This window comes from Podarcis bocagei, assembly GCF_964188305.1.
Source record: "Podarcis bocagei genome assembly, chromosome: 9".
Classification (NCBI taxonomy): domain Eukaryota; kingdom Metazoa; phylum Chordata; class Lepidosauria; order Squamata; family Lacertidae; genus Podarcis; species Podarcis bocagei.
The window spans coordinates 65,184,301-65,208,513 of record NC_138134.1 but is presented as its reverse complement, the minus strand read 5'-3'; the positions used below and the strand labels follow the sequence as shown (position 1 = coordinate 65,208,513).

General features: G+C 43.1%; 2 protein-coding genes across 9 annotated transcripts in view; one reads left to right on the top strand and one right to left on the bottom strand.

The window, feature by feature from the left end:
* The window catches only part of LOC308594306 (17-beta-hydroxysteroid dehydrogenase 13-like), a 166,977-nt gene that overhangs the window by 22,233 nt on the left and 120,531 nt on the right, over positions 1-24,213 (bottom strand). The gene's annotated exons all lie outside the window — the stretch shown is intronic.
* The window catches only part of AFF1 (ALF transcription elongation factor 1), a 154,374-nt gene that overhangs the window by 67,799 nt on the left and 62,362 nt on the right, over positions 1-24,213 (top strand). For all 8 annotated transcript variants that reach the window (XM_081206940.1, XM_081206943.1, XM_081206942.1 and 5 more), the window contains 2 exons: positions 3,509-3,629; positions 4,413-5,309. In XM_081206940.1, the coding sequence (XP_081063066.1) occupies positions 3,509-3,629; positions 4,413-5,309 (1,018 nt within the window). The remainder of the gene's footprint in view (positions 1-3,508; positions 3,630-4,412; positions 5,310-24,213) is intronic.

The following is a 24,213-nucleotide window of genomic DNA, read 5'->3' as shown; positions in this document are numbered from 1 at the left end:
CATGCATAGAAGGCCTGTTGTAGCTCTGAGGAACAGAGGCTCAAATTTGGAGCCGCTAAGACAGGGGTTGTCAACCTGGTCCCTACCGCCCACTAGTGGGCATTTCAGGGTTCTAGGTGGGCAGTAGGGGGTTGTACAGCGCAAACTGAATCCTCCTTCCATCGAGCATTGGTGGGTGGTAAGGAAATTTTAGCATCCAGAAAGATGTATTTGTGGGTGGTAGGTATAAAAAGGTAGATTAAAGGGTAAAGGGGACCCCTGACCACTAGGTCCAGTTGTGACCGACTCTGGGGTTGCGGCGCTCATCTCGCTTTACTGGCCGAGGGAGCTGGCGTACAGCTTCCGGGTCATGTGGCCAGCATGACTAAGCTGCTTCTGGCAAACCAGAGCAGCGCACGGAAACGCTGTTTACCTTCCCGCTGGAGTGGTACCTATTTATCTACTTGCACTTTGACGTGCTTTCGAACTGCTAGGTTGGCAGGAGCAGGGACGGAGCAACGGGAGCTCACCCTGTCGCGGGGATTTGAACCGCCGACCTTCTGATCGGCAACTCCTAGGCTCAGTGGTTTAACCCACAGCACCACCCTAAAATGGTAGATTACCCCTGCCCTAAGAGGATCTCTGGTTCTTTCCTTTTTCCCAACCTAACCTAGCTCGTAGAGTGGTTAGGGGGCTGAGCCATCAGCCAGAGTGCTAGAAGAGGAAAGGGATCAAGATATGATACATGAATGAGCGAGGCTGGTGCTGTGGTCTAAACCACCAAGCCTCTTGGGCTTGCCAATCAGAAGGTTGGCGGTTTGAATCCCCGCAATGGGGTGAGCTCCCGTTGCTCTGCCCCAGCTCCTGCCAACCTAGCAGTTGGAAAGCACACCAGTGCAAATAAATAAATAGGTACCACTGCTGCAGGAAGATAAATGGCATTTATGGGCTCTTTGGTTTCCTTCACAGTGTCCTGTTGCGCCAGAAGAGGTTTAGTCATGACCTGGAAAGCTGTGTGTGGACAAACGCGGCTTCCTCAACCTGAAAATGAGATGAGCACCACAACCCCATAGTCGCCTTTGACTGGACTTAACCGTCCAGGGGTCCTCTACCTTTTTTTTTTTTTTTACATGAATGAGATACCTACCATTTACCCAAACAAGCAATATATCTACCAGTCCAAGAAGCGACTTATATGCTACCCCTGCTTTGACATTTTCTCAAGGAACACGCAGGAAAGTGTCTTCAAAACAAAAGCAAACAAAGGCCACAGTAGAAATCTGGGGGTGGGGGAACTTAATGGGTCTCCCAATATAGGGAATTTCAGAACCTGGTTTCAGCCACTGAGTTGGTCCTGTTCTGTGTACCCAGCTTCCTAATCTCTGAAGACCTCTAAGGGAAGAGCTCAGGCTGGTACCTTTAAAAATACTGATTACTTGAGAGGCAGAGTGGCCTAGTGAGTGAAGACTTGGACATAGACCGGGAAGATGCAGGTTCAAATCTCTGCTCATCCACAAAGCTTAGACCCAGGCCCGTTCACTGTCCCTCAGTCTGCCCAAGAGCAAGTTGCATAAATTCTATGAGATTTTCATAGGCTTGGCATTGTTAGGTGGGCATCTCCCCTAGGGCCAGCTGGAAGAATGGTGGGAAATTTTTTTTAATTTAAAATAAGCCAGTCTGGTGGAAGAATAATGTTTTCATTTCAACAAAGCTGTTAAGCCTCTGTCTCTGTGTTACCTGAAGGGGAAAAAATCCAGGCATTTTGTTGAAACTCATTGTGCGAATCTCCAAACAGAGAGGTGCAGGAGATGATTCAAATTGGTGGCGGCCACTTGGTGAGACAAATCTATAAGGGCTGATGACAGAGCAGAGCAGCCTTCCAAGAAGGCCTGCTTAAAACCCACTGAAATGAATGGGACTGGTGTGGAAGCATTTTCTGCTGAATTGCATTAATGGCTGGGGTATGCAAGGCAGAAGAAGAATGGTACAGGGGCTCTGCATTGCCAGATATTTTACATAACACTGTTGTCCTCTGGCAATGCACATCTGCCTTCTCAGCTTTGTGTTGATAAGAGAATAATAACAGTTGTTTTAGAGGCCCTGGTTCACACGTAGCGGTTGTTCCGAACAAATCAACATTCTGCGGCCTTTTCCATGAGCTTTCTTACACATAAAGTCATTGAAAAGACAGTGGTTTCTTTCCCTTGTTCCCAGTGCATTACTGTGTGTAATAACACCCCCAAATTTCAGTCCAAGCGTGAAAGCCAAAAAATGGCTGCTGCTTCTTGGGAAAATGGATTTGCTGCAGTTTTCACAATCTCAGCTAGAAGCAGGCTGTTGGGGGCTGGGGGCAGGCGGTAGCAGTGTGTGTGTGTGTGTGTGTGTGTGTGTGTGTGTGTGTGTGTGTGTCAAGATGGGACAAGAAATAATGGAACTTAAGTGGGCAGGCAAGGGTAGCCCCTGCTGTTTCTCAGGCATATCTATAGGGAACATACGAAGCTGTCTTACACTGAGTCAGACCATTGTTCCTTTTAGCTCTTGTCTACACTGACTGACAGCAAGTGGTTTTCTAGGGCTTCGGCCAGAGCATGTTCCCATTCCCAGGATCCCTGTGGGAAGGTAGACACTGGGGAAAGAAATCCTTCCATGCATGAGAACAATTGGCAAGTGGAACAAACCTGTCCAGGGAGGCTGTGGAAACCTCGTAATTTGAAGCATTTGAGGAAAAGTTGGAGCAGCACTTGATGATTGGGGTCATTTTGGCTGCAATGAATTAGCAGAACTGTATGTGCTTCATAACATGCAACACAAAGCCACAGATTTCAACCTCATGGTGATCTCTGAGATAATGTATTTTTAAAAGGAAGCAGAAGTAGGCCTGATGAAATCTCTATAAAGGCAGCTGTTTGGGTTTCGAGAGGTGTGTCATCAGTGCCCCCCATTGCATGGCTTATTATTATTTCAGCGCCCCCACTCCCATGGCGAGCTGTGTTACACATATTTATGCTAAGGACTAAGCCGTCTATAGCTCTGGTAAACAACTACTTTTAACTTCTTATCTACTGGGTTACTCCTCTGCAAGGCAAGAAACAAGGCCAATGGGAGTTGCCTGTCCCTAATCTCTTGGGTCCATGGAGTGTCTGGAATAAAGAACATGATGACTAGGGTGTGCGAACCACCTCCTCAGTACTTCTGTAAAGGCCACATCAAACAGTTATGTGTGGACCTTGGAAAAGTCTATTTTTGATATACAAAAGGTTTGCTAGAGTATTTTCTTGTTCAGACTTTTTATGCAAGCATGTCTTGCTTTCCTTGAGTCTCCCCAGCATGCCTGCAGGCATGTATCTATGCGCTGTGTTGTCCAACTATGTTGTCTGCTTAGCTACTGAGCGCAAGGTCCCTGCTTAGTTTAATTACCTACCTGCCTTTTGCAATTCTATAAAGCCCTTATTGGCTTGAGGAGGTACTTTGTTAATTGCAGAAGCATAGCCTAGGTAGTAATTTCCCCTCTTTCTCTCTCTGCCCACAGCTTGTACAATGAAGAGAGAAATTTGCTCCGCATCCAAGCAAAAGAGAGGAGGAATCAGGAAGCTCTCCAGGAGAAAGAATCATTCCCTGCTGATATCCCTCTCTTTGGAGAACCTTACAAGGTATCTGCACCATCTCACATTGCATAGCAGGATTTGCAGCAGGGAGTTGTTGCATTTACAGATTGAGTCTTTGGCCTTTTTGCCCTGCCTAATGTGTTTCTGCTGTCTCCAGGCAGTGGCTGTGGGGTCCTTGCCAATTCAAGGAAACCACAGACTCTTATCTCTATACCTTCAGCTTTCTTTCAGAAGCAAGCCTCTCTTGCTTGTGGGGATGTAAATAAAAATGTGCAGATAGAAATTGATCAGCAAGAAGTGAACCTGAGAGGGCCCATAGCACAATGCGAGACCATGTGCTTTGAGTGCAGAGGATCCCAGATTCAATGCCTGGCTTTCCTGCTTTAAAGAACTCATGTTGCAGGGCTTAGCAAGACCTCTGTGTGTTTTACTGGGGAATTGCTACCAGAAAATGCTGGGCTCGCAGTCTCACTCTAGCTGTAAGAGAGCTCCAGCTTTTTAGTGATGCAGTCATTTGAGTATAAAAGCAGTGGCATGACTTAAAAAGAAAAAACTTGGACAACTGACACTTAGTTTTTTAAAAATTGTACATAATATTTTATTGCGATTATAGGTATCGGGCTACTTGAATTTAGGTTTCTGTTAACCTGTGTTTTCCCACACTCTTCAATTCACCTTTTGGTTTGGCACCACATAAGCAGAACTGCCTTTCTGTGACCCTGGTTCTCTCATTGCATAGTAGCAAAATGTGCTACAGTGAACTGAGGGGGGCGGGAATGGTTTAATTTCACCTCTTCCATTTCGCGGTTGTTTTCCTCCCTGTTTCAGAACAACAAAGCAGATGAGCTATCCAGCCGGATTCAGAAGATGTTTGGCAATTACGAAGAGATGAAGGAGCTTATCGCCATCAAGTCTCAGCAAGATTTCATAGGGATCCCCACAAGCGTCATGTCTCTGATCCCTCAGCGCAAGCCAGATCGTCCACTCTTGCCTGAAAAGACCAGCAGCGTGGTACCTGCCTCATTCCAGAATGGTAGCCATCACCGCAAGCCCTTGGGACCCATTGCTTCAGGTGCTCCCTCTGCGGGCAACTCTCTGCACCACCAAAAAATTCACTCAAGGATAGAACTGGGCTCACAAAGCGGCGGGCTGCCCAGCAACCAGAGGCGAAGTCAAGAGCAGAGCCGCAAGACTCAAGAAGGCCAGAACAGTAGAGGCCAGAAGAAGAATGAAAGATGCATTGAAGAAGCCCGCAAGTTGCAGCCCTCCCTTTTGGAACTTTCTCCCTTGCTGTCCTCGTTGTCTTCCCCTGTAGCACCTTTGTCGCCTCTACATTCCAGTCAACGTGTCAATTCCAGGTCTCTCGGCAGCATCAACAAAAACCACGGGCAGAATAGCTCCCCTTCTCTGGAGCTGGTGGCTGGAACCCGTGAGAATGAAACCCAGGACAGCTTGAATGCTCCTGTAGCTGTTGCTGCTCAGCCTTCCTCCCAGACTTTCCCTGCATCGTTGTCATCAAAAACCAGTGCAATACAGCAGAAACCGACTGCCTACGTGAGGCCAATGGATGGGCAAGATCAAGCTCCGGACGAGTCGCCGGAACTCAAGCCGCTTCCTGAGGAATACCACGAACAGTCCTACGGGAAAATAGCAAACGTGAAAACAAACGTCAAGCCCAACTTGCCCAGCTTGCCCAAATTGAAAATACCTGTTGAAGCGACTGAGGTTAGTGGAATTGCTGCTCTTTGTTTTGGTTTTACTTTGGTGCAGTAAAGTGATTTATTCATATTTACTTGTTTTGGTTTAGGGCAATCCATAATAATAATTAGGTTTAACCAATATACAGTGGTACCTCAGGTTACATACGCTTCAGGTTACATACGCTTCAGGTTACAGACTCCGCTAACCCAGAAATAGTGCTTCAGGTTAAGAACTTTGCTTCAGGATAAGAACAGAAATCGGGCTCCGGTAGTGCGGCAGCAGCAGGAGGCCCCATTAGCTAAAGTGGTGCTTCAGGTTAAGAACAGTTTCAGGTTGGACCTCCGGAACGAATTAAGTACTTAACCCGAGGTACCACTGTACAGTACAATCATTAAAGCTGAACTTGCTGCAGAGAAGCCAACTTTTAATAGAATATTGTGGGCTGAGAAGCTACTCAATGCCAGGAATGGACAATCGCCCTCCCATTCACAGCAAAAGTGGAACAAAGCTTTTTTTTAAAAAAATGTTCAAGCAAACACTCCAACACCCCTCTGCAGCTGCTACTTCCCCCCAGCTCAAGGACCCAAAAATGTCAGGATAGGTGGAGACATCGGCAGCTGGTGCTTCAAGTTCCTGGCAATAGCATATCTTGCCATCAGGAACTGGGACTGCCAAGTCCCAGAATTCCCAGTGAGAATCTGAAGCTTTCTGTGCATCCTTTCCGGCCCTGGTTTTGGGATCTGTAGGAAAGGACACTGCCTGGGGAATTGGAATGTTTGCTTCTTCTGCCTCATCAAAAAAGTACTTTGTTATACCTTTCAGACTGGGGAAAGGTGATGGCAAAGGAGGTTGAGCGGATCTGAGGTGTGTGCCGCCTCTTTCAATTATGCCTGCCAGAATGAGAAAGGTGTAGCAGGCCCTGTTCAACAGCTGTTAAGCACCTGGTTGTGCAGGCTTGTTAAAAGCAGTTCAAGGATAGACTTTAGACAAAAGCGATATGGATTCAGGTGGTGTTTTGTGTGTGGGTGTTGGCTTTTATTGTCTGTGTTTGTTTGTTTATTGAGGGAGGGGGTAATTTTGGTCACCAATAATAACTGACAGATACCACAGTCAGGTGGTTGGAATTATTACGTATTGATTAATCCGGAGTGAAACTGTTAAGAGGAGCCAACAGCCAAAGGGGGAAAACCCTGCATGGATATTTATTGCTACAAGGCTAAATATTTCTGTTCTTGGTTTTTATGCGTGCAAGTTTGTTTAGATAACTTTATAAACTTTGATTCAAGAATTAAACCACCCGAAGCAGCAAACATAGCAAATGAAAAGCATTATAATAAAACAAGCTGCCGAAGCAGCATAGAAAAATTACAGAATAAAAACTAAGAACAATGCAGAGTCAAAACTGTGGTCAAACAAAAAACTTGCCTGAGCCAAAATGTTTTCAGTTGCTGATGGAATGCAAACTACAGAGGGGGTCTACTAATCTCCTAAACGTCAACGGCATAATTCAGCAGGCCTCTGTTGCTTTACTGCCCAGATTATAGCTTACGAATGATGCTGGCGTATGATTTGGAATTTTCCTGCATTTGGGTCCTAAACGCATTCAGGATTTTGTTCCCCCCTGTTTTTGATAGCCACTGTTCTTCCCCAGTGCTTGCCTTCGACATCACTTTCATCAAACGATGATTGACTCACTGAGTTTTCGAGGCTTGTGTGCTGCCACCTGCAGCTGTGAATTTAATTGTTGACGGCATCTGCTTACGGCAACACTGACAAGTTCAGCCTTTCCATTTGAACAGAGGAATCAGCTTTACTACAGAGTCAATTAATCCTCAGTGGATAGCTATGCTATGACTCACTTCGTACTCATGCTAAATCTATACACAAGCCTTTCTGCTGTTCCAAATTCTCTTGTCTCTAACTTGCAGCATTGAAGAAGCTATGCAATGGCATTTACCCTTAAAAAACAACCACCACTGGTTAAAATAGATATTTAATTTGCAGTGTATGGGTGTGAACTTGCCCACACCTGCTCATATATGCATGACCCATCACAAGGTTGCTGTTTCATGTGAAGCCCTATATTTAGAACTGGAGAGACTGCCTGCCTCATTTTGGAATTATTCTGACTAGTGAACTGCTGACCAAAGAGTGGCCACATTTGGGGTCCACAAAACGGCCCAGTTTGCCATGGAGTACTTTGAATTTTGAGACATTGCAAGGAGGAGTGGGGGGGGGGACTGACTGCAGCTATTACAACCCTTCTTAACTACATTTAGAGGGCTTTTCCTTAATTCTGTTTGGTGTTTGGGAGTTGCTCTTCAAGGTGAAAGGTCACCTGTTCCTCAGACAGGAAACTGCACAGGATTGGCCATTCCTGCTTTTTCACTTCCTAGATTATTTACTTATTTCCCAATCTTTATTTGTGTGTGCTTGCTCTCGCAGTAATCCTATGTCAGTAGGATCACTGCTGTTCTTGTATTTCAGATTAGAGATGAAGTGTATTGAGTTGGGTGGCTTACCCTTGGCCACCTAATGAGCCCATAGTAGAGCTAGGACAGACTGCCTTCCCGTTTTTGGCTGGGGAGCCTTTTGCCAGAAGTTGTTGTCGGCTGGAGGGCAGAAACCTGCTTCTCTGCAGAAGACCATGTTGCATGCAGGCCAAGCAAAGAGTTTGAAATATATTTTGCTTTCTAAAGAGCGTTTAGTAATCGTGTTTTATTAAGCACCCATGTTGCATTTCTTAGATCCAAAGTGAGCCCTTTGCAGTTTTGCATGTAACACAGCTGTGTTGAAGGCTGTGGCTTATCAACGTTTAATAATGCTTCCATGGACTTCAAAACCAGCAGCTGGAAGTTTCAGCATGAGGTGGCATTTGTAGCGAACACGGTTGAGTGGCTTTTAAATCATTGTTTTAAATCTTCAAAGAGGGGAATGGGAGCCCTTTTTAAAAAATCAACAACACAACATTTCCCCATTTTGTAAAGCATGTGTTTCATTAACATGATAACATGCTAATTCTGCATGCTGCCATTCAAGTACACTCCCATAGCGAGTATAATGGCTGCGTTAGGAGGTTTCGCTAACCGTAGTTTAGTGTGACATCCTAATGCAGCCATTAAACATTATATAGTCATCATGTAACCATAGCTTAGCATGATGTGAAGCCCTCCTTTCAAGTTGGCTTGTTTCAAAGGAGCCATAGTTTCAACAGTAACAGCAGTTTGTTGGCTCAGATGACACAACTAACTGTGGTTAAGTAAAAGTGGAAGTTAAAAGCTTCCAAACTCCTTATATGGAGCACAAGAGCCTCAAGATGGTTATTGTCATACTAAAGTGTGGCTGGACTGGCTCTGTGGTCCCTGACTGGTGAAACAGAATGAAGTGTGCATTCTGGTTCAAGGATAATCGTGCTGATAAGCCGATGTTCTTAGAAGCTGAGAGTGTGAGTGCAAATATAGCCCGGATAAAAGTAAAAGAGAGGGAGAAGGAGAGAGATGTTCTTAACCTGCCATATTGCTTTCTGGAGTGCTGTCAGTAATCAGATGTTTTGAGATGAGAGACACACTTTGTGCAGAGTAGTAATCTTTCTGAATGCATGCAGCCCTTTAAATTGAGAACATCTGGCAACCCCAGGTAGGAGAAAGAGAACATAAAGAAAGCCTCCTGTTATTTTACTTGGCCTTTATTTTATGGGGCACAGCTTGCCGAGAAAGTGATAGGTTAGAATTGCTAATGAGAAGCTGTTGATCCTTCTGTGATTTGATGGAATTTGCACAGACATGAAAGGAGAGAGGATAAGCAAGAACCAGCAGGAAAAACTTGAGCAATACTTAGGAGCAGATGAGAGGCGAACAGCTTCCAGCAAGGCTGGGATGTAGCACACAATGGAGGGAGTGAGAGGTTTGGCCGGGGAGGGAGCGAAGAACAATGCCCAGAAATACAGCAGCATTTAGTCCTCGAGCTTCTAAAGTGAGACCAGACATTTAGCTGCTTAGTCTGTTTTTCGCTTGCACACCCTTTTGTAATCCATTTTTACAGTGTGTTGTTTTTTAAAAAAAAATCAGTGGCAGATTTTGTGTGGGGAAAGCCTCACTTTGAAATCAGGATAATATGAGGGCATTTAAATACCCCCTGCCACAAGGTTTTCAGCAGTGCCACTAAGGTACCTGTTTTTCCTTTATTGCCAAGGGGTGCAATCCTGCTTGAGCCATGCAAAGAGAGCAGTACACTCTTTCCCTCCTGCACCATGCCAACGTGGTGTTTGGTCGTTGCTGCTCTCTGGTGGGCAATGACATCTGGGCTGGTACATTTGCTGAAAGGTAAGCTTCCCCCTTCTCTCTCTCCCCCCCCCCATAACTTAAACTGAAATATCCAGCGGCCCTCTTCTCCACTGGCTAGCCTTGACACAAACTGGAATTAGCATTGTGCTCACCTGGCCCCTGAGGCAGGAGGAGTGGGTTGCAGGATGCTTGATGTTGAAGGGTCAAAAGAGGGAGAGCCTTACCTTGAGTTGATAAGTTCAGTTGTGATGCATAAGTCTTGCAGAGCAGCAACCTAGCACTGAGCTAGCATTAGATTGCCAGGGGGGAGGAAAAAGAGAGAGAGAGAGAGAGAGAGAGAGAGAGAGAGAGAGAGAGAGAGAGACCATAGGCAGGTAATGTGAACTGGCTGTCTGGTGGATAACTTCCGCTGTATTTTCTGGGAGACGGGAAAGAAAGGCTAGTTGTAAGGTTTAGGTTTTCCTCTTTTTTAAACCGTGCTGTGTGTTCTTAGCATCTTTCTGTGCTGCTCTGAGGTCTTCTGTCCAAAAAAACTGCCTATAAACTAAGATTTTAATGCATGTTTGCGTGCGCGCGCGCACACACACACGCACGCACACACACACACACACAGACACCAAGTGGAGGTGCTTGCAGGCTTGCATCCAAATAAATTTGCCAGAACATGTGGAACTGATGAACTATGTTGGTATCTACTGGTTGTCTTGGGCTTGGAGGTTTCTGCCAGGTCTCCCAACCTGCTCTGCTGTTCCTCTTAATCTTTTTCATCTGACAGATGGGAGACCACGGTGCAGTGTTGCACTGCCGCAGAATCAAATGCATTGCTCTGAAACAGCATGAAAAGTGCAGTATTGCTCTTCTGCAAGAATGCTTGCGCCTGATCCTTGCACCCTTTGCCTTGTGTAGCAGACCACAGAAGAAGGCAAGGCGGTATGAGAATTGATACTTCCAGTGTAATTCTTCTCAGATCAAACCATGCTATTGAGGCGATAATGCTGGATCGAATCGGTATATCAAGAACCAGTGTGGTAGTGTGGAAGGAGGAAACTTTGGGTCAGGGAGTGAATGAGGCCCTCCAAGCCTCTGTCTAGCTGACTCTCTTGCAAGCCGCATCCCCCAGTGACTTTGCTCCATACCCTCACTTTGTGCTTTTGCCTTTCTGAAATGTGTCCTTGAATGTTGATGATGCCAGTTGCTTCCCAGGATGGAGAAATGGATTTCAGTGGGGGAAATAATCCTGACTTTAGCATGCCTGGAATGTAGCTTAGTGTACAAAGGGAAGCATCGAATCCATTGTTTCAAATCCATTGCGCCACCCACTTTTGTTTCTGGCCTTGCCCACCCATGAGAAATAAAAAAATTAATTAGCATACTTGGGAAAACACCAATGTTTGAAGAAGTATAAAAATGGGGAGGGGTGGGAATCCGCCCCCCCCCAAAGAACAACCTGCAATTGGCCCTGCTAAACATCTTCCAAGACAACAATGCCCATTTACACCACAAAGAACTCATAACCCACCTACTTTCAGCAGCCAGAAACATCAAACCAGACGCTGGAGAGACCTGTCAGGAGTAAGCATGGACCAATGGTACCAAATAGTATGGGAAACAACCTTATTAGAAAAATTAACCAATAAACTGAAACTGACACGGGGACAAATAGAAGAAGACGTCTTCACCCCGGTATGGCTCCCCTTTATCACATACACAGCCCAACAAGACAATGACAAAAATCCACCAACAGCATACAAATCAATACGGCTAACCTGATCCAAAACACCCACCCACCCCACTCACACATGAAAACAAAGACCACCACAGCCAACCACAAACAAACAACCACACCCTAGGCCAACCCCAACCTCTCTCACCACCAAAGAAACACAAGTGAATAGCAGAGAACCTGCACAAGCAACGCTGACACGAAACCCCACATATATTAAGTAAAATAGAAACATCACCACCCGACCCCCACCCCGCTCATATTTCCCCCCTCCACCTCTTTCCTCGTATTCTTTCTAATGTCTCAACGAATGAAAACGATTTGTAAAAAAATAAAAAAATAAAAATGGTTATGTTGGGGGGGGGAATACGAGAGACATTGCACATACCTTTGTAAATCAAGAAAATCTTTAACAAAAATACATTTTAAAAAAACCAAATAACAACCTGCAGAACGTTGGATGTCTTGAGGTGTGAAGGCGGGACTAGGAGAGTTCATGAATAGGAGCTCTTCACGCTGCAACATTTTGTTGTAGATTCCACTTGCATTATTAAAGTTCTAAACACTTGCAGGGTGGTTAAATCCTTTACTGAAAAGCTTATGACATTAACCCAGTTTCTAGTTCTTTATAACAGAATCTCTGTTTGGGGTCATTTCGGGAGTCTGAAGTTTTGCTGGTTATTATATTGCAGAATTCTCCATAATGTTTGGTTAGGCCAACACTGTGTGCCCACTGTCACAGGCAGAAAATACTGCCAATAATGTGTGTGGGGGGGTGCACATTTGCGGTGATTTAATGCCAGTTCCCACTGTGTATTTTTCTGTGTGATTGCATAGCCAGAAATGGTTAATAACAAGGGCTGCCTATGTGAACTTGCCACCAATTCATACATTTTTGTGGCAACTTTAAGTATTAAAATATGTTGGTTTTTAAGGTGCCACAGGACTTTCTTTATAAACATAAATATATGTGTGGGAATCGAGTAGGGAAAATGGTTTTGAGGAAGCATTTAAACAATTTTACATATATTATTTCAGACCACTATTTTCAAGCTGGTAGCGCAATGTTATTTCAGTGCCTCAATTCACCACAGAGGTAGGCACATATAAGGCCACTGAAGAAATAAATTGTGTGCCTTTCTTTGCATTGGATTCAGCCTGGTGTGCTGTAACGTATTATCAAACTGTTAGCCAACATGGGGACTACTCATAATGTTAATAAGCGCTCTTACTGTTCTTTTTTCTTTCTTTCCTTTTTTAATGGCTAAAATCATGAGGTTTCTTTTTTAGCCTTGGTGCATAGTGCAAACAGTATGAGCGAAATCCAGCTCTTGAAACATGCCTCCGAACCTCCCTTTCCTACTATGTTTTAATTATTTAGCTACTTTCAGTTAATTTTGCTCCATCTTACTTGGAAATGCAAAATCCAACCTATTGTACACACAACATGCTGATAGCCCTGCAACACCTATTGACTCTAGATCTCTGGATAGAGCTACTAATTTTCCTTGAGGGCCATTTTGAAAAAGAGGCCGCCAGCTGTTTTTTGTGTGTATGTAGGAAAGCAACATATTCTCCCACTTGGTATGCCTGATTTGGTCAGGGGACTTCTCAGTTGTTTACCCCAACTCTAAAATGGATCTTCAGGTGGTAGTAGGGATACTAGAAGTGAGGTATACATCTGTAGAACTAAAGCTCTCGATCCATTTTTTTTAAAATTATAAATCATAAAAAGGATAATTTTTAACATGGAATACAGCAAAACAGTGGCAGAGCTCCCCTTTCTCTGTCGGTTCATGTTTTGATTTCGAGGTGAGATGGACATGTATAAAATGCAATACCTCCTCATGATTGATTTCTAAATTCCAGCATGAAAAGGTATTCTGACAATGGTAGGAAAACAAAACAAAACAAAACAAAAAACCCTCACAGCAACCAAAAGCTCCCTTTTCATTCTTGTTATGTGTGTGGTGTGTACACACACACACACACACACACACACACATAACCACAGACTGACACAAGATTAATTTTTAAGGCGAAACAGCTATCAGTCACAGTGGACACTTTTAAAAACAAAAACAAGCTGAGTTTAATACAGTAAACGAAAACCGGTGCTATTAATGTATTTATTGTAGTCGCTTGTAACCGCTTTATTTATACAGCTACTTATTTATCTGGGGGAGCAATAGAAAAGTTGAAAAAGAGAGAGAGTGGAAAAAGTCGTCTTTAAATAAACAAACCCAAGCCAGAAAGAGTGAGCAAAGAAAAAATAAATAAACTACTTTGCTGTATGTGCTTTTGTCGGCGATTCCCACCGGACTTTACGGGGCTTTGCTTTTCCCTCCTTGCTCTTCCTCTGGGCGCAGCGGCCGCTGCTTTTGTTTTAAAACTGGAAATGAAATATTAACAAAACCAGCCATTAGAGGAGGCCAGATGAAACGGCGTGCGCTTTTCCTCTGCTTTTATTTTTTAAAAAATAAAAACTCCGCACACGGTCCTTTGCATAAGTCAGAACCGCCAAAGGGACAGATGTTGCCAATTTCAAACGTTACGATGAGGAGCGGCGGGGAACGTGTGTGTGTGTTGGGGGTGCGCACACTCACACACACACACACAGAGAGAGCACGGCAGATATTGCTTAGCAACCGCGCACTTGAGGGAGCGTTTTTTAGGAGAGGAGCCAAGGGAGTTATGCCTGGGAGCGCTCGCTGGCTTCGCATGGCTCAGTGTGAGGGAAGAGATTAAAAAGTTCTTTCCTGTCAGGGCCGACACTCCAGCCGCTAGCACAAAAGACGCTAACCTTATTGACACTGATTACAGCTGACAAGGGAATGTATGAAAACAGGAAACCTCTCTTGCCATGTAGGAAGGCAGTAAGACATGTTCACGGAGGTAAGTGAACCTCCCCGCACAAATACAAAATTGGCCGTAGCAGCTGTGGAAATGGGGGGGGGGGGAGATTTTTTTTTTTTTAAGGGTGAGGTGGGCTGCCAAGCAGGTTATCGAGCTGGTGCAAGCTGCAGGCAGGTGTCATCCTTCCAGCGCTGTTTACAAATAGCCATGGAAGGATTTCCTCTTCTGTGGGCTGTCGAGCTTAAGCAAACAGGTACCAGTGAACTCCCTGCATAGGTGACTCGTAAACAAGGATGGCTTATGGGGCTGAGGCAGTCGCACGCCTCCTCCTCCTCCTCCTCCTCCTCCTCCTCTTCCCAGCCTTCCTTTGCAAAGAGTTTGATAGATAATTGACAGGCTTGTAGCCGTTTTCCTTGGCGTCAGCAGTCCTGGATTCAGTTGGCATTGTTTCCTAAAAGCTCCAGGAACGGAATACATATATATGCAAGCTTCTAAGTCTCTTGTGGCAGAAGGTACTATACCTGGCTAGGCAGGGGAACCTGTCTTGCTTATAAAAATAATAACTGCTGAATCATTATGAGCAGCACGGGAAACTTTTCTTTCTCTCTTTTATATTGGCACGCTTGCTTGAGTTTACACAAAATAAAACTCTGGAGCTATTAAATCATTCCAAGGCGAAATGCTCTTGAAGCTAACAGTTCCAGAGTTACTCATATGCTGCGATTTTCTTAGCCTGAAATGTTTGTTTTTGTTGTATTATCTGAGAGGTTGGTATAAATGAGATGGAAAATATTGCATTTAACGTCTTGCAAAGTTGCTGTGATCTTGTGGCTTCTGAAGCAATGCTTGTGTGACCTTTTTCTGAAAGTGTGGGGGGGCAAGGTGTAGTGACTGCTAGTGTTAACTTTCAAGTTGCTGTTTTTGTTTTAGGTTGGGCTTTTGGAGGTGGAGGGCGGCCTATGTGATCTTTATTCCATTGCAGAGAAATTCTAAAACTATTTAGAATTAGGTTAGTGATGCATTGATAACATGTGGCACCTGTGGGGCAAACCATACTCAAATACTACAGTCTGATTTTAGTAAAATAAAAATGGGATCCGTTTTAAAGGCAACAAGACCTATTCCGAAGTTTCCCCATGGACGCCACTTGCATCCCAAGACTTGTTACATCACAGGAAAAGTCTGATTCTGGTAAGAATCTCTTGGGCCTATGTACTTCCAACTCCTTGACACAGATGCCCCTTACACTGTAGAGAAATTACCTGTTCTGCGCCAGGTTTTGTCTGAACATGGAATCTCCCTCAATACCACCCTCCAACTTTCAATTCAAGAAAGGCTCAAATGATAAAATCTAGCCCGTGCCCAGTGTGAACTTTTCCATAATGTCTCATAGCCAATTGGGGCATTGTGGGAAATTAAAATGGCATCCTGGAACTTGGATTTTTTGAAGGTGCTTGCTGGGTGTGGATTGCAGGCCTGTGGAAAGGCCATAAAGTCTAATAACTGCTGTACTAGACTAATGGCTTCTGGAGATGCCTTGTTAATGGGCTAATTAGTTACAGTTAATGCTGTGTTTACTTAAACCCTAGTTACTGCTCACTGTAGTTTTTTTTTTACCTTTTCAGGATATTGATACAGTGAGAATATTTAATCATCATCTGGCAGATTTATACGTGCCTAGTTTGTTTTCATCCTCCTCACTTATAGGTCTTTCTTTTACTTGATAAATAAAATGATTCTTTATCAATTATTCACTTTATTTTCTATCTCTAAGGAGTTTTGTCTTCTACTAGCAGTTAAGTAAAATGCATGCAGTTTTGTTTCAGTTTGAAAACACAGCCTTTGCTCTGGGAGATTTTTATTTTTTGTCTAGCTCCAAATGCACAAAAAAATTAGTTCAGACCTACTTTGTGAGCAACTGAGAGATTTAAAAACTGAGGGCATTGAAAGGTTGTAGTGTTGCTTTCTTCAACTCTACTTAGTGCATTTGTATTGTTGCTCTGAGAACTAAAATATTTTCTATAGTACCTAGTAGGATTTTGATTATCTTTTTCCCCTCATTCATTCTGGTTATGAAAAGTTCTTGGCATTACATCACCATGTGATTGTTTTTATATGCTGTTAGAACACATTGTGCATTGAGTAAATGCACGAATGTGCATTTCTTGAAGCTGCTGGTGAAAGATTCCTGGATTTCCCCTCTCGTGGAGTCTAGAAGAAACAAGCTGCAGACTCAGGGGTGCTAAGTACCATTGCAGCAAACTCTTTTTGGAGGCACATCAAGACATTAATAAGCCAGCTGTTACCCCACTAAGGCCTACTTACGGAGACTATCCCACATCAAAAAGTCACGCGGGTTATTTTTCTCTTAGTGACATTTCATGATGGGTATCTAGTATTCTCTGTCCCATCCAATGGTTCCAAAAGCATTCAACTTACCTGCATCTATGGCATGCCATTCAAAAGCAATATATGCTTTAATTTATTTTGTATTACTTCAGAACTTGGTCATCATTCAGCTGACTGATCTAAAGCTGCTTTCTGTGACATCGAAAAGCAAAGCCAGACATGTCCAGAGGGGAAGTAGCTCTTTCTCCTTAGTCGACACAGGTTGTTGTTGATATCTGGTGCATCAGCTGCTAACATGTGGGATACTCTTGAAACCTGTTCTTTGCCAATGTATAGGTAGTTGTTTGTTTCCCACACATTCTCCCAAATTTCAGGAGGCTCTGGACCTCTAGAAAAGATGCTGCGGTTATCTAGAGCTTGTGACATGCCATCCTTCAGGCAAAACATACATTTGCCAGAATGCTTTGGCTGGCAGTGGGCTGGACTACATTTGTGGCAAGTGGAGATGGTGTGATGGTGCTGTGGCTTGAGTCTCGTTTTTGGGAAGGAAAGTACGTCATCCCCCCCTCATCTCTTCCAGATCTAACACTTTTATTTTGGAATATTCTATACCCCAGCTGTCCCAGCACTGCCACTAGGAAAGAAAGAAAAAGTGCTGTGGGGAACAAAGTGATTTGAATCCTTAGCATAACCTTGGACAGTGTCCAGCCTCTCTGCCCAGCTCAGCACTATGATGGGAATACGAATTGTCCTTTCACCGCTTAGCAGATCAATCATCTGATCAATAGGGATGGAATCACTGAAGCTGATGAAGTGCTGGTCTGAGCAATGACTGCCTCTGCCCCCCTGCAGTTGATTTTCATGGATCAGCTGTGAAGGAGTGTCTTGACGGTTATGAGAATAGGATGTTGACTAGGCAGCCTTTGGTCTCATCCTGCAGAGCTCTTCTGATGTTCTTAGGTTATGCCTGTCTGTGTCCATGTATTGGAAAGTGTTCAGAAGAGATTCTCACCAAGCTGACAGTAATGAGGAGAGCACCCAAAATCCAGCAGGGTGTGTATATCAGATATTCGTTACTACAAATGAATTAGAATTAATGTTTTAGGTGAAGAGGTAGGGTGGTGGAAGGGATAATTAATAGAGCTCACTAAAACTAAGCAATATAATTACTTAAACAGTTAAGTAGTGCTTATGTGGACACTATAACTGCCAAAGTGTCTAAGCGGTTTGTAAAGATACAATATTAAAAATAAAAGTCAAAACTATAGAAACTAACTACAAATTAAAATCTCTTCAGTAGGTGCCAGAGAGTCTGTAGGGAGGGGGCCTGTCTGACCTCAACTGGAATTCATGACTTGTGCAAATAATTCCACAGCAATTAATTCATCTTTGTTGAGAGTTTCAAAGAAATTAATCACGTTTATTTGTATGCACTAATATTTTTATAAAGATTTTTTCCCCCTTTAAATTTATATTATGAAATTGAAGAAAGGTTCTTTTAAAAAAGTACACTTTTTGGTGCCACCCCCTTTGGCATGTATGCGACTTTGGCTAAACCAGACTTGGATGATTCCAACTCTTTTTACCGGAGAAAGGGGAAAGATTTTTCAGTGTCTCCTTTTCAGTGTCACTGGAATTCCTAGGAATCACTGGAAACGGAACATTCCTGAGTTCCATTCATTCTTCACTGTCATCTGCAAAGCCCCATCGCTACATCAGCATATCTTTGTCCCATATTTTTTTCCAGTCATGCTAGAGCGGGGGGACGGGACCTTTTTAAGCCTATAGAGGCTGCATTCCCTCATGGGCAAAGCAACAGATGAGACTCTTTCTTTATACAGTGAGCTACATTCCAGCCATGCAAAATCCAGAGGTTTCTTTGCACCCACCTATATGTATATCTCCCACCCCCCAGGCAAGCAAGGGACAGCAGAGGCATTGTGAGCTGTGGCCTGATGTGGAGGCATGGTTTTTTGACAGTCTCTCTCTCTCTCTCTCTCTCTCTCTCTCTCTCTCTCTCCCCCCCCCCCAAGCCTGCGGTTCTCCAGTGCTAGAGTGTGACAAGTGATAGCTTCTTTAGAAATACAGTGGACCCCTGAGTTACGTACCGCTCTGGATACATAACTTTAGGGTTGCAAATGCAGCAAACCTGGAAGTGTATACAGTGGTACCTTGGGTTACAGGCGCTTCAGGTTACAGACTCCACTAACCCAGAAATAGTACCTTGGGTTAAGAACTTTGCTTCAGGATGAGAACAGCGGCGCGGCAGCAGCAGGAGGCCCCATTAGCTAAAGTGGTGCCTCAGGTTAAGAACAGTTTCAGGTTAAGAATGGACCTCCAGAATGAATTAAGTTCTTAACCCGAGGTACCATTGTACTTATGGGTTTCGCCGCATGCGCAGAAGCGCTCTATTGCCCGTGCACGTGCCCAGAATCAGTGCCTCCAGTTACAGACTTTTCAGGTTAAGTATGGACCCCTGGAATGAATTTAATTGGTATCCAGAGGGTCCACTGTATATAATATGTGTGTATGTATGATTATATTATATACAGTGGACCCTCTGTGTGTATGTATGATTATGGGACGCAGGTGGCGCTGTGGTTAAACCACAGAGCCTAGGACTTGCTGATCAGAAGGTCGGCGGTTCGAATCCCCATGACGGGGTGAGCTCCTGTTTCTCAGTCCCTGCTCCTGCCAACCTAGCAGTTCAAAAGCATGTCAAAGTGCAAGTAGACAAATAGGTACTTATCCGGTGGGAAGGTAAATGGCGTTTCCGTGCGATGCTCTGGTTCACCAGAAGCGGGTTAGTCATGCTGGCCACATGACCTGGAAGCTGTACACCGGCTCCCTCGGCCAATAAAGTGAGATGATGCCACAACCCCAGAGTCGGTCACGACTGGACCTAATAATCAGGGGTCCCTTTACCTTTACCTTTTATATATGATTATAGAAATTGTAGGACTTTGCAGCTTGTGGGCCAAAAGCTATAAATCCTTGCCTGATTTGCTGCCTTCCAGTCTGAAGAAGGCACACCTTACGATTCCATGGAAAACTAGTCTTGGCTGGCTGAAGCTTTCATAACACACCTTGCCTGTTCCACTGAGGCCTGGTCTAGGTCCCACTGTGTGCACTTTGTCTGGAAGTCTTGGAGCGGTGCTGCTTGCCGCATTACGAGAATGCCGGGGTTTCTCTGCTCTTACCGTTTTATGGCTTGTTTCTCTCCCCCTCCCCTTTAAAAAGCAGTAAGTTAATCTTTGTCTGGAAGAGGCATTGTTAATATTGACAAAAGCCGTTTCCTGTTAATAGGGAAGGAAGCAATATTGATAATGAATGCAGTGTGGATTTATTGTCGTAATGGCTCTATGTTATGGTAGCAATAATCCCAGAGATCTTTTGCTGAGAGTCTATTTTGCTCAGCTCATTTCCTCAAGAGTATAGATACCTGCATATATTTCCCCTCTGAAGCCATTGGGTCTTTCTTTCTGCATACCAGCTGGCAGCCTGCTCTGGTAGTTCCTCTGAAATGGTTGCAGAGTGAATGCTTTATGATGTTTCAAATGAAGGTGGAATTAATGTTTTGTCGTGTTCGCTTTCTCCTTAACACAGTTAATACATTTCCCCTCAAGTTTTCTCTATTTCCAGTCATTTTCAAAATAGGAGAACCACAGTGCTCCTATGTACATTCCCCCCCCCCTGCTTTTATGTAGTGTTGTCATTTTCTACATGTGTCTATGCAGAAGAAAGGAAAGCCACAACCTTTCATAATCTGCTTGCATGCCCAGAAGCATCCAGCCAGTCACTTCTGGAAACAGTGCTTAACTAAATGGATTTTTGGCAAGGCGATTCTTGCTTCTCCAACTCATGAAATATTTTTTGCCGTGGACTGTGGTGCCGAACAAATTGCTCACCTAATACTAAAGGGACAAATGCCAGCAAAAGCAGGTAATAGCTTGGGTGGCACTTTCTCACTATTTGTTGGTTATTTATATGCTCCCAGAGGAATAAACCTGTGGCAACATCAATAATGGCTAATAAAACCCTCACAGAATATAGCGCTAATGATAACTAGACATGGTGTCAAGTAGCTTATCAGCTGTCTTTGTGATTTATAAAACATTGATAAAACTTTCAAGTTTTCTTTTTTTAAAGCATGAAGATCTAACAGAGGCGGGAGGTGGGGGAGGAGAGAGGAACCAGCAGCAATGAGAGTGATTTGTATTTTCTTTTTGGCCCCCGAAATAAATGTCTTAAATGTGGTACCTGAACAAGGAGGATGGAAGATGGAGCTCTCTAAATAGGGTACTGTATAACCTTGGAGCCACAACAGAGAAGACCCTGTCTAGGGGTGCCAACTTGAATAAAATATTGGGGGGGGGGCAGATAAGCCCTGCCCTGCATAATCTGATCACATGACACAGTGCACACGCACAGTGCTCATCAACTTTGGAAAGGGCAGCCCCCTCAAATATTTTATTGGGGGGCCGAAACCCCCCCCCCAAGCTCCTAGGAGTTGTCTGCTATGGCCCTGTCCCATGTGTTGACCAATAGGTGAAGATTCAGAAAGTTGTAAATATTATATGCTGAGCCCGGCCTTGGCTGGGGAGGGCGGGGTATAAATAAAAAAATATTATTATTATAATTATTATTATTTCTCTCTACTTCAATAATAATAATATCTATATTAGCAATATAAGGACTTTGTTTTTGATACGTTTAAGAACTACTGTAGGATTGTTGGCTTTTGGTCTGATGTGAGATTTTATAACATTAGGGGTTCTGTGGCCAGTTTTGACAGTTAGGAGATCAGCTGGAATACTTGTAGAGAAGTGAGGAAAAATGTTTTACATTTTTTTAAAAAAAAAATTAGTAAAATTTGTTACAGTAGAATACAGGATGGTATTTTGTCTATTAAGAGCCTTACAACTTGGTTACAGTTATACATAACATTACAGTGTATTTGTTGTTGCCTATCGGGTGTGAGACAGAAACTTCTAATCTCCATGTGCATGTTTTCAAAGTTAGTATAATTTATTTCATTTATGAATCACTTCCCGCGAGGCACCCCAAAACGATTTACAACATAACATATATAAAAGAGTTACATTTATAAATAAAGAGCTAAAAATGTTTTTTTAAAAAAAAAACCCAAACACAGTATAAAACAGTAGATAAATACAGAAAAGGTTCCGTTAGCTGCCTATGCACCTGTGAGACAAAGCAGCATACAAGTTTCTCCAATATTCTTGAGGCTGTGGGGAAAGGGAGGAAAAATCTCATTTGACATTTGGCCCAGTAGATCCACTAGCAGTTACAATTTTATTTTATTTATTTATTAAATTTATATACTACTCTTCTCAAGATGCCCCTACTCAGGCCATGAGGGAGCATATATTGCAGAGGGTTGGACTAGATGATCCTTGGGGTCTCTCCTAACTATGATTCTGTGAAGCAAGGCCTCTAAAGATAACCCTGGATATATGGGTAGGCTGATAAAGGAAGCAGGTGGTCTTCATAATATTCTGATCCCAAGTAGCTTAGGCCTTTAGATTTAGCCTAGGAACTCATCTGAGAGTTGGTGTTACATGGTCTGAGCTAGGATCCAGACAGCTATTTTCTTCATACCAGAGGTCTTGTGGGCATTCAGTGGATTAAAAAAAAACAAAAAAACCCCCACCCCCTTCCTCCCCCTAATAATAATTTCCCCAGCCACTCTGGGCAGCTTCCAACAAAATATTAAAATACAATAGGCTATAATAGCAGACCACCATGCCACATCATTATTTTTTGGACACATGGATGGGTTCTGCATGGGAAATGCAAGTTCAGTGCCTTCTTGGGCACATAGGAGGAGGCCGATGACAGTGGAGTGTGATGTTTTTGCAGAAGGAGAGTGGCATCTGGAACAAGAAGAGAAAGTCTGGGATGACTGGTAATTAAAGGCAATTATCTTCAAATTTTTGTGAGAACCACTGGAGACTGTGGTTATTGAAAACGCCTACTTCCTTTATCGTAATGCACAAACCATATTAATACCGCATTAGTTGTGAGTTTTGTCTCACACCTTCATCCATTGTGTTCCTTGTGTGTTAACTAGTGTGAAACAAATTTCCATCAATAAAGCCTCTATTGTTAATGCAGTCTTTCCCCTTAAAGCCTCCCCCCCCCACTAAATAAGATTATTACACTAAATAAGATTATTACCGTTGAAATAAATTAAGGTGTCTAGGCAGCGCACCATTATTACCGATCTTTCCTGGTGGTCAGACATGAATTTAATGAAATGCCTATCCTGGTCTCTCAAGAAAAGATCGTGTTCAGCAAACGCGACGGATCTGCTATTTTTTTATTTAAAATTTGCTAAGCTTTTACAAAGTGCTTCAAACTATGATTCTCTGAAGTATTGACAGCAGCGCTACTCTTAATTGACAACTGGAAAAAAGAAATAAACCAGAGTGGCTTTTAATTAAATAATTAGTCCTTGTTAAATATACAGAGCATGGAGAGTGATGTCTGAATTTTAAATTTCTATTAAAGCCAATAAAGGATGATTAAAACAGTAGCAAGAATAAGTTGGTAACATTTTCTACTGTGTGAAATGTTTCCATCTTCTTGCTTACTATAACATGAGAGCATTGGGGGGGCTAGTACAAAAATAACATATTCTATCCTTTGCCTGTTGTTAAGGAACCAAGAATGTATATGCAAGTTAAGCTCTGTGTGTGTGTGTGTGTGTGTGTGTGTGTGTGTGTGTGTGTGTGTTAAAATTAACCCTTTAAACTAAGCAAGAATACAAAAGCCTTCCAAACCCCCACAAAATTTCCAAACCCCCTCACAAAGTAAGTTCATCTTTTAATACACAAACGGCAATTTAACTTTTAACCAGCAATTTTTAGGCAAACTAAAAAGAGGAAGATCTCTCTCAAACCTGGCTTCAGTGAGGTTTCTTCCTGGTTTCTTAAATCCGTTTTCTGTGACCGCCAAACTGGAAAACTGTGGTTTATGATATCCCCTCAGACTAGGATATAAAGCCATCACCATATATCCAGAAAGACATTCCTTTTTGCCGGGTCGTACCTGAGGTGCTTGTGTTGCACGCAATCCAGTCCTCTCTACACTAGAAACAGGAAGATTGTTCCAGAGACTGTTCTAGCATTACAGGGCCCCTCAGGTAGATAATGGCTGATCTTTGGCCCTCCTGATGTTGGCTTGCAACTTTCATTATCCTTGACTATGCTTGGTTAAGAGTCCCTCAATATCTGGTTAATAACCCCTGTTCTGAAATGACTTCCCACTTCCTGATCGGATGGGAGCTCAGCCAAGTTGAGGAGAAACCAGCAAGATAATTGGCATGAATCCTTAAGGTAAAAGTTTATTTTATTTTTTATAAATATTTATTAAGGTTTTTACAATGTTACAAAATGAAAAAGAAAAAAGAAAAAATACAAAATAAAAATAGCTAAAAACAATTCAATCTTTTCATCACTTATCTTTCATTTACTTGTTTCCCGGACCTCCTCATACCTCCCCTTTTTGTATTCCAGTTCAATTTATTAGTTCAGCAATTCCTTTCCCTCCTTATTTTATCCTGATCTTTAATCTTGATATATTGTAACCTAAATTTACCTGTTAAAAATCCAATTTTTCCATATTCTTTTATACCATTACAGCTAGAAACCACTTAACTTCAATCCAACATCATTCTAACATTCATTAATTT